The 10394-nt window shown below is 37.7% G+C and overlaps 3 protein-coding genes across 4 annotated transcripts in view; all 3 read left to right on the forward strand.

The window, feature by feature from the left end:
* neto1l (neuropilin (NRP) and tolloid (TLL)-like 1, like) overlaps nucleotides 1-2470 on the forward strand; it is a 125722-nt gene extending 123252 nt beyond the window's left edge. Inside the window, exon 12 of one of the 2 annotated variants that reach the window (XR_007441358.1) lies at nucleotides 537-2470. The gene's annotated coding sequence lies outside the window, so the exon portion shown is untranslated. The remainder of the gene's footprint in view (nucleotides 1-536) is intronic. The other variant, XM_007254762.4, reaches the window with a different exon arrangement.
* si:dkey-118j18.2 (uncharacterized) overlaps nucleotides 1-10394 on the forward strand; it is a 129227-nt gene that overhangs the window by 87659 nt on the left and 31174 nt on the right. The window lies entirely within an intron of this gene.
* Nucleotides 2989-5844, forward strand: timm21 (translocase of inner mitochondrial membrane 21). The gene is made up of 6 exons (XM_007254761.4): nucleotides 2989-3634; nucleotides 3737-3799; nucleotides 4543-4640; nucleotides 4739-4812; nucleotides 4932-5037; nucleotides 5157-5844. The coding sequence occupies exons 1-6, from the start codon at nucleotides 3316-3318 to the stop codon at nucleotides 5247-5249; spliced, it is 753 nt and encodes a 250-aa protein (XP_007254823.3). The 5' UTR covers nucleotides 2989-3315; the 3' UTR covers nucleotides 5250-5844.

Genomic DNA, 10394 nt, shown 5'->3' on the forward strand with positions numbered 1-10394 from the left:
CCACCCACAATTTAGTAATAATATGTGAGGTGTTGTGTTATCAGTGAGGATGAAATTTGGCCAGGGTGCTCATGGCAATGCGGAGTAAATTTTAGAGTCAGAGTGGCATGCCTTAGACTCGATTGGTTTATCAAAGTGAGGGCTCTTGTCCTAAAAACTATATATTTGCAAACTATTATCATTGTTTAAATGTCTGTACTGCTGTATATTCCTAAAACCAGAATTTGTACTATTTATTTGGATCTTAACCTTTAGAGCACTAAATAGCTCAGCTAAATAGGGAATGGAAGCTAATTGTTACCAGTTTGTATGATGTCATTTGCAAATTCTTAATGATGACTTTTCACTTTCATCATTTCATTGTTATCAACAACATTGGCATTAGACCTATCCCTTTAAATATATGTAGCCTATAGCCAGATATCTGGAACCATGTTTTCTATTTTTCTTGTTCAAAAATGTGCACTGCAGAGCGTAAAGAAGGACATGCTTGTCTTCAGGGTTGCCCTAATAGTGTTTTTTTACTTTTTCAACAGGCAGATGCATCACTGCCCTGCGTCTTTCCATGTTTGACAGCTTAAGGGACTAACTCGTAACATCCTCCTACAGACAGGACTGTCAGATTCAGCGAATATTAAGTGGGGCAGCGTCTGCTTCTCATCTGATTGCCTAGGGCCTCTTGGCTTTTGGTGGACGACACTAACTTGTGTTCCTACATTGACTTTAACCTGCTCAGCCACTGAACAGCATTGTGGTGCCTAGAGAGTAGACAGACATAAGTCTACATCTCCTGACTGCAAACTGAAATCCAGGGGCGGATTGGGATGTTTGGGGGTGGGGATACTGTACTGGGAATAGGATGGGGATGTTGGTTTGTTTTTTATTCATTTTCCATTGTTTTAATTTTTATCCATTGTGTGGGATATGAAACAAATGTAATTATTTTTTCTCTTTTGTGACCTTTAAGAAAAGAATCTAAAGCTAAAATGTGAATCTAAACTTTACTGAATGTCAATGCAAATTTGTTCCTTTTCCTAAAGTAGACTTGAGCTGCACAGGCCACTGGAGTCGTGTTGTCATTTTGTAGTCAGTGCCCACATTATAAACTCTATGTAGATTCCTCTCTCACATAATTAATTTCCTAGGTTTTGGAAAATTGTGACTTTTGTGGTAAACACACACATTTTAAACCCTACAGAATTTTTTCTATGTGTATTTTTTATTAAATGCCCCTGTATCCTCTGAATTATACACGTTTTGCTAGTTACAGACTAAGCCTAACACTGCAACACACTGAAAAGACTTGTTTCACCAAAATACTCCAAACAAACCAGCCAGCTTTATCAAATAAAGAGAGTTAAATGTCTCTGGTAGCGATAGAGTTTGAATAAAAATGTATATTTTACTGTAGTAAGCTCAAAAAGTAGTTGTTGACATAAGCACTGTGCCATGTCAGTGTGCAGGAACGTTAGCTTAGCTGTAAGCATAGATGTAGCATTAATCAGTCATTTGTTTTGACCCATTAGATGTAGCAAATGAGGATCCAGAGACATTTAGGGGGGAAACCTTAAAAAACCTTAAACCTCATTCATTTGTGTCCAAAAGAAATTCACCTCAGCCCTGGAGTTTATAATATGGGCTAACTAGCTACAGAATTGACACAAATCATCTGCGGTCTACTGTTATTATTATCACCTGATAAACAGATATCAGTTATTTGACCTGATTTTCTGTGATCTGTTTTTCAATTTCCTAACCTCTGCCCGCTAAGTGCACATTCACTAAAAATTAATTATTAGATTCAGATTTGACCAAAATCTTTAGAAACTGGTCAGCAGGTCTTGTCTATGCATATTTGAATAGAAAGAAATGTTACTACAATCATATATAAGCTGCAAGGTATTGATCAATGGTATGAAAGTAGATCACACATCTTTTTTTTTCCATATAAAACATGAAATGTCTGTATGTTCAAAACCTGCTCATTTGCCAGAAGGTCTACTTGGGTCAGCATTAGGTGAATCATAGACAAAATGTTTTTTAATAAAAGACATGAATAATTCTGTCAAAATTCTTGTTTCAACACTGATTATTAGTATTTTTGAATGTTTTCTTTTTTTTTAATACAGCAAAAGTGAAAACAGAATTATATTTGTTTTTATTTTACGTAAATTGCTTATTTGAGACCAAGAACCAAGAATGTTATGGTTAGTTATTTGTTAGTCATTTTCTCTTATGCATTTGTTTGGATTTAGCATTTTTCTGTTTTTGGTTTTTATTATTAAATACGTTGAAAGACAATACACTCAGCACACATGACTGCACCATGTGAAATATGAGGAGATTCAGGAGAATACAAATAAAACTCATAAACTCCAAAAACATAGAATGGATAGGGAAAACAAAAATTTTATTAAATAACACATATATTCCATAGGATTTCAGAAACCCTGTGTTTTTAATCTTAAAACCTAATCTCAGCCATAAGCAAAGAGTACATTTATTTCGTTTAACTTGCATTTATGCATTAAAAAATTAACTAAAATTAATTAAATATTTAATACAACATAACTACATTTTCCATATATTTGTCTATTTTGGAGAGATAGCAAATAACATTCTTAAGAAAGATTGTTAATATTTAGTTCACAGAAAGAACAAATATTTCCAGACAATGATGTTTAGTTTCTTTTGTAGTTTTAGCGACGTTTGAACAGAGTTTATTATGGAAGTCAAAACACTACAACTCCCATGATCCTCAGCTACAAGAAATGCTGTGAACTCGCCAGACGTCAAGACAAAGTTCATTATAAAAAAAATAAAAGTACCCCAACATTTAAAGATAAAGTGTTTTAATAAGGAGAAATATGGCCTGTATTTATAAAAGTGACGATGTTTGTAATAAAGTCCACATTTACTCATAAGTGTAGATTTATAAACAGGTTTATTTTGCTAATCACGCTGTTATTATCGGAGAGGACTTTTATTTTGAAGGGGGGATTAGCTAGCTGGCGCCAGTGAGGCTATGGCAGGCTGTTCCAGTCATGAGTGAGGAGTGAGATTGTTGTGTTGTTGAGTTTTCTGGGGTCACGGTCAGTTTGACCATTTTCAGTCTTTGAAAGAGAAGCTGCTTATTTCACTGCAGCTTAAAGTGTAGCCTTACCGATTAAATAACAAGCTGGCTAGTGCTATGTATCTCCCAGACCTGTGCAGTGTTTAGCCAGGCTATCTTTTCTAGCTAGCTATCAGTTAAATACAGTGAACCACAGCAGCAGGTTAACTCAGTTACCTTACTGGTTCTTAACCTCGGTTATAATGGTTTATTCACTCCTGTTGAGAAGTGGCAGGACTTCACACTGTGTACAGCACTTACTGAAGCGTGTAAACATCCCCCCATCTCTACAGGTGTCACCTCTGCAGGTGAATAACCCTGTTTTAATCCAGGTAAAGTTCAATAACTTGCCCTTAACTCGGTGGACATGCCTGCCTCGCTGTGTTGGTGTTCAGACTCGAGGTTTCCACGCTGGAGGTCAGTGCAGAAATGCGAGTGACCCTGAGGGACAGGGCAGGGGTCGAGATCAGGTATCAGTCCACAAGAGCCAGGCCTCCTCTGGAGTCTCAGCTGCACAGAAAGGTGGGTTCAGGGGGTGTGTTACAGCTCATTACAGCGATTTTATGCAGAAACTTTAGTGTGACTTTAAATGTGCTGTGCTCTGGGGTTGTCTCCCTCCTACAGTCAAACAAGCTGGCAAAGATTTTACCTATCTGATAGTGGTGCTCATTGGTCTTGGAGTTACAGGTAAGATAAAGCTCTAAATTATTCTTTATTTTATGGATGCTTATTTCCAGTAGACAGGCTTTCTCTTATTTATTTATTTGCATATATATATATATATATATATATATATATATATATATATATATATATACACACACGCAGTGGAATATAAAGTATTTGCCCCTCTGATACCTTTCTGATATTTTTTTATAATTATCAAACCGATCTTAATATTAAAAGCACTTTTTAAATTATTTTTTTTCTTTTAATAAATAAAACAATCTTGCCCTGTGTGAAAAAATATTTGCAGTGCTTCCCTTGGTGGCAACAACTGCAATTAAACTTTACTGATAACTGGCAATAAGTCTTTTTCATCTCTGTGGAGAAATTTTCGTCCACTTTTCTTTGCGGAATTGTTTTAATTCAGCCCCATCTGAGCTTTTTTTTAGCATGAACGGCCTGTTTAAGATCACGTTGCAGCATCTCAGTCAGACTTTGACTAGGCCACTCCAAAACCTTCTTTTTTTAAGCCATTCAGAGCCTTTCAGCCTTAACCAATGCCTATTAAATGTTAAATAAAGGTTGTTTTAAGGTTGGTTTTCCATCATCAACCTACTAGGTCACAGTCAAAAGAATACGTAAATAAATAAATAAAAAAAAACCTGGCAACGATAGAAAGGGGCACAAAAGATTGTAATACATAGGTTTTATCGCTGGTTATTTCAGGATTTATGATTCTAAAATTATTCACCTGTTTTTTGCAGGTGGACTTCTTTATGTCATCTTTCAAGAACTGTTTTCATCATCCAGTCCAAGCAAACTCTATGGGAAAGCTTTTGAAAAATGCAGATCACACCCAGAGGTCTAATTTGCTAATTTGGAGAATGTCATTATAAAACTACACTATTTTTTATTAACTTATTTATTTCATGAATACATAAAATTTTCTTCTTACTTTAGGTAATTGGAGCTTTTGGTGAGCCCATCAAAGGCTATGGTGAGACCACTCGCCGGGGTAGGAGACAACAAGTTAGGTATGATGCAATAGCAAAATAATAGTAGACAAAATAATTAATATTTAAGAGAGTTGAGTTATAAACCATACAGTTTAATTTTTTATATATTTGACTTAACTCCCTTAATGTTCTCATAGCCATATTGAATACGTGAAGGATGGCCAGCAGCACATGAGGCTGAAATTTTACATTGAGGGTTCAGAGCCAGGACTGCACGGAACTGTACATTCAGAGGCAAAGCAGGTGAAATTCAAAATTCTTGTTTACAGTGTACACTAATGTGTTTCATTGCTGGAATTTATCAGTTTAATCAGATGAGATTTCTAATATAAAGATGTTTCTGGATGTTTGTCATTCCACAGAATCCTGAGACGGGGAGATATGAATTCCGCTACATATTTGTGGATATAGACGCCTATCCCAGGAGGACAATCGTGATTGAAGATAACAGATGAGATGGTTTTTCAGTGAATCCTGAACAGATAGAAACCTCTTCAAGCTCCCAGTGGAACTCTTACGGTGAACTTGTTTGTATAAAGCTAGGTTTATGTGTAGGGTAATGATTTCAAAATGGCAGTATTTCAAATAAGCATTAGGGGGAGTTCAGGTTTTCTTGCCTTCAGATGTCATATCCTGGTCATTTTTGTGAATACAATTATATCTATGTACACTGTAGGACCTGAATCATTTTTAAAGATTTTTAATTAACTCAAATTCTATGCATTTACACCGGGCATCCACATTGCTTACTCTCAGGTCAGTGGTCAGTTTGACTGCCATTAAATGGGCCCATTTACTACTGCCACATTTCATTCATATGTCATTCTGGGTAATTTCATTCACTATATTAAAGTAACTGCTTCCAGATAAGCAAAGAAAATGAACTCACTCACATGCTTGCAAACTGCCTTATTTGCACTGGTCCTTGGCCAGCTTCAAATAATACATATTAAGATCTGTTTTACTTCATGGATGTGAGCATTGATTTGCCATTCAGTAATATTGTTTTATTACAATAATAAGAAATAATGGCCATATTTGAATTTTGATTGCCAAGAAATAAAGCTTTTGTGAAGCAGGGTGCTTTAAAAATGCCAAGAAACAATTATTTTCTAACTTTTTGTAAACAAAAAAATAAATAATAATTATACATTAAAGATCAGATGATATGTTGGGGATGATCTTATTTGAATTGGCCTGGTTTCAACTTTCACTTAGCCGAGTGTCATAATGTTGGAATCATGGTGTTTGTTTGAAAAGGAATTTTGAATGCACTTAATGTGTTACTGTCTGTATTGAGAGCAGATTAAAGATGAAAGCAAAATTTTGATTTTTTTTTTTCTTGACTGATGTTGAATGACATTGATTAGCTTGCGTACAGATGAAAATGCTAATTAAAAGCAATAATAATACTAATAATGATACATTACTGTTCACTAGTCTGGATGTTTAGATGTTGTATATCTGAAACTAAAAAAAAAAAGAAAATTGATGAAGAGAGTAACCTATAAACTAAGAAAATCAGCAAAGACCAGCTGGTCATCCAGAACAAACACACCCTATGCAGACAGACTAGCTTGTTAACATACTCTTGACCAGCGGAGGCTGTGGTTTTCCTGGATGACTAGCTAGTATTGAACCGGATTTTTTAGCAGGGTATTCTGTAAGAGACCAGAGTAGTACTTACTTTATTTCTCTTCAGAAAAAAAAGTCCAGTGTCTAAATATTAATTTGTATTTTTTTGTTCAGTGCCAAGTAGGCCTAAACTGACTTGATTCACACACTGTTTCGCTGAACTGCATTTAGATTTAATCGCAGTACGCATTCACTGTGGCATTGTTTCGATAAGCTTCTGCAATGTCACAAGATTTACTTTAATCCAGTGTTGCATTACTTTTTCACCAAGATCTTGCATTGATGATTGTAGAGTCTGACCATCAGGAAATAAAAAATGCATTGATGGAATAACCTGGTCTATATTCAGGTAGTCAGCTGACCTTATTCTTTCAGAACATACTGTTGCTGAACCTAGACCTGACCAACTGCAGCAGCAACCCCACATCATTTACTTACTTAAATCCATGTAGTGAAAATTAAATAGCATTATTTTTTTTTGTGAAATTAAACTATTTGTTCGTTACACATTTTGTTGTACACAAAAGTCTCATAAGAATTGAAACACCATACATTCATACAAATACTCATAATAAATATAAATAATAGTTTGTATTTAATGTGAATGTTTGATCAAGTTATTTAAATTAATAAGTGTATTTTTTTAAGCAGGTAAAAGCTGGAATGACTAACCTGTTTTCAGTTTGAACACACCCTCACCGCAGTATCTCCAAAAGCAACCAAAACTGAAAAGATGCCATATCTACGGTGGCTGAGAAAGCCCAGCGCAGTGCAAATTGAAAAGCACTGCAAAAGCACAAAACACATCCATCAAAATTACAACACAGGCGCAGCAAATAGAAAAACGCGCTGCAAAAAGAAAAACGCACTGCAAATAGAACCACAACACAACGGAAGTGAGTCACAACACAACGGAATTTTCCCGGGGGACCTTAAAAGATGATGTACCAGCTGTATACAAAGGACAATAAGTGGCAAACAAGCTTCTGAAAAGTAAGTTATGTTTATTACCTGTGATTACCACGGTTGTGTGCATATTATTAAAAGTTCTGCTTCACAAACGCCTTGTTTGCCACTTATTGTCCTTTGTACACATAGTGAAGTCCGAGACGTTACTGAAGACGCAGCTTAGCTGGTACAGTATCTTTTAAGGTCCCCCGGGAAAATTCCGTTGTATTGTGACTCACTTCCGTTGTGTTGTGGTTCTATTTGCAGCGCGTTTTTCTAGTTGCAGCACGTTTTTCTATTTGCTGCGCCTGTGTTGTAATTTTGATGGATGTGTTTTGTGCTTTTGCAGCGCTTTTCAATTTGCACTGCGTTGGGCTTTCTCGGCCACCGTACATATCAGTCTCCAGGGCCACCGTAGAGTTCAGGTAACAGAAATAAGGTTCCATTAACAGGAGTGATTTTTTTGTCATAAATATTAATTATTTGAACATGCAGTCAACCAATTCTATAAAATAAAGACTTTTTTAAGTGAAAATCAAAGGAATTAGTGAACTTGCTTTTAAACATGCTTTTTAAATGTCACATGAGTTTGTAACGATCTTCAGCTTAGAAACCTTGTAAAAAATGACATAAAGCTGCTTGAGATTAACCAATACATACATATTTTATTGGTTAAATACATGTTTTTAAATTCAGAGTTGAAAAAAGAAAAACAAAAAGTAAAATGACAGTTTGCTCAGTGAACAGAGCACAGTTGCACAGGAGCATCAGCACGTTCAGTGAACAGAGCACACAGTGACTGCACAGGAGCATCAGCACGTTCAGTGAACGGAGCACACAGTGACTGCACAGGAGCATCAGCAAGTTCAGTGAACGGAGCACACAGTGACTGCACAGGAGCATCAGCAAGTTCAGTGAACGGAGCACACAGTGACTGACTGCACAGGAGCATCAGCACGTTCAGTGAACAGAGCACACAGACACAACAATATTCTGTTCTGGGTAACACAAATGAGCGAGGGAGCACACTTTAAATATGCTCTGGTGGTCAGCCAGCCCTGGTCTTCATGCAGGCTAAGCTGGTCTTTCTGCTGTACCTGGTTCCAGTCATGGTTGGTGGCCCTGATTTGGGCGGTGCTGGGCAAAGTCCGGGTTCTGCTAATGGGGGGAAGGTTGTGGGATCTTTCAGCCCCCAAAGCTCTCTCACAGAGGAAGACGAGCGTTCCTTGCACGCTCCGCGGTCCTTCCTGGTAGACACTTGGCCCGACATCTTTGGGTGTATTGGTGGTAGCTGTGTTTTGGGCGGCGGTGTCCGGCGTCTGGATAGAGATACTGGACCAGGTCCAGGTTTAGTCAGTGGGAGATAACGACTCTGAGGTTTCAGCCACTCAGGCCGTAGTACAGAGGTAGGCGAGCGCGCCCTGTAGGCTGTGCATTCCTTTCTGGAAGACACTTGGCCCGACATCTTTGGGTGTATCGGTGGTTGCCATTGCGGTGGGCATGGGCGGGGCTGGGATGGTGGGCCCGGGGATGGGCCCGGGGATGGCCTCTTTTCTTTAGGCGCCACCAGGGTCGGATAGCCGTCTACAAATACTATAAATGGGCTAATCGTAGATTTGCGAACTTCCTGCTTCAGCCCACACTGCTGTCGAGCGCGTTCAAAATAGCTCGCTAAAGTACGGCGAAGAATGATTTGCTCCATCACGGCACCGCTGCTGAACGCGAATGCCGCTCCTTTGCTCCTGCGGCTCTATTTACACGCGGGGATTGGTGACGTCATCGAACGCGCGCTGCGTTCTGAGAGAGAGAGAGAGAGAGAGGTGTTCGTGGGTTCGTTCAGTTATAAACGCACCAAAACACCAGATTCTAATACAGAGATAATCATATAGAAAAAAGTACCCTTTTTATTTATTAAGCTATTTATTTGTCAAAATTGTTTTACTATGAAGCACTAAACACGTTTTCAAGTTTCATTGTTGTGCATTTGTTCATAATTGTGTTTATTTTAATATATTGATACATTGTTAATTAAATAATATTTTCACTTTAACTTAAATGCATAGTTTGTGTACTACATTTACTACTAAGGCCTAACTGGTTTACTCTGAAATATTATTGAGATACTGTAGCGACTTCCCAGACAGCAACAGTATGTTGGCCCAGCGTTGGCAAATGTCGCCTATGTCGCACATCGAAATTCGACGTCAGACCAATGTTGGTCTGTGGTTGGCAGTATTTTTAGAACGTTGGATTAAGGTCGTTAAGGAGCGGAGGTCGGCGTCAAAATGCCAACCCTTTTCCAACGTCAGCTCCACGTTGTTCTTTAGCTTATTCCCAACCAGCCAAAGTCTCACACACGAATATTGGAGCACAGCAATTGTGCGTGTGTGTGTGCGTGCGCTCGTGCGTTCACGGGAAACAAACAAAAACCCACAGACAGACACACAGGGCACAGAAAAGCGCGTTTGTGTGTGTGTGTGTGTGTGTGTATACAAGGAGCACTTCAGCTGTCACAGGGCAGGGTAGCAAGTTATAATAAAGTTTCAGAATAAGCTAACTTACAGACCAACGAACTATTACAATAGTTTATATTCATTATCTAAAAAGTATTACATACATTAATATCAACCTTTTTTTTTTTTAGATGTATGGCTAATTAAAGCTCACTACACAAATCCAACCCTTTATCCAGTTGTGAAATGCAGTTTTACTTTATAATAGCCATGTTGCACTGCATAAAAACAGTTTGCTGTATAAATGGAAATTACAAGTAACTTTTAGTTTTTTTTTTTTAACAAAATACTTAATTGTACTTTCTGAAATTAAAGGAATATTATAGGATTATGTTGGCCGTCGAAATTCGACGTCAGACCAACGTTGGTCTGTGGTTATTTTTAGAACGTTGGATAAAGGTCGTAAAGGAGCGGAGGTCGGCGTCAAAAAATGTTTTTCCAACCTCAGCTCCACGTTGATCTTTAGCTTATTCCCAAACAGCCCAAGTCTCACACGAATATTGG

The sequence above is a fragment of the Astyanax mexicanus genome, chromosome 1 (assembly GCF_023375975.1).
Source record: "Astyanax mexicanus isolate ESR-SI-001 chromosome 1, AstMex3_surface, whole genome shotgun sequence".
In the NCBI taxonomy this organism is placed as follows: Eukaryota; Metazoa; Chordata; class Actinopteri; order Characiformes; family Acestrorhamphidae; genus Astyanax; species Astyanax mexicanus.

Excerpts from the sequence above, each read along its gene's own strand:
- timm21 (XM_007254761.4), top strand. The coding sequence starts at position 3,316 with ATGGTTTATTCACTCCTGTTGAGAAGTGGCAGGACTTCACACTGTGTA. Across the intron at positions 3,635-3,736 it reads AGTCTCAGCTGCACAGAAAG|TCAAACAAGCTGGCAAAGAT; the intron begins GTGGGTTCAGGG and ends TCCCTCCTACAG. Across the intron at positions 5,038-5,156 it reads TACATTCAGAGGCAAAGCAG|AATCCTGAGACGGGGAGATA; the intron begins GTGAAATTCAAA and ends GTCATTCCACAG.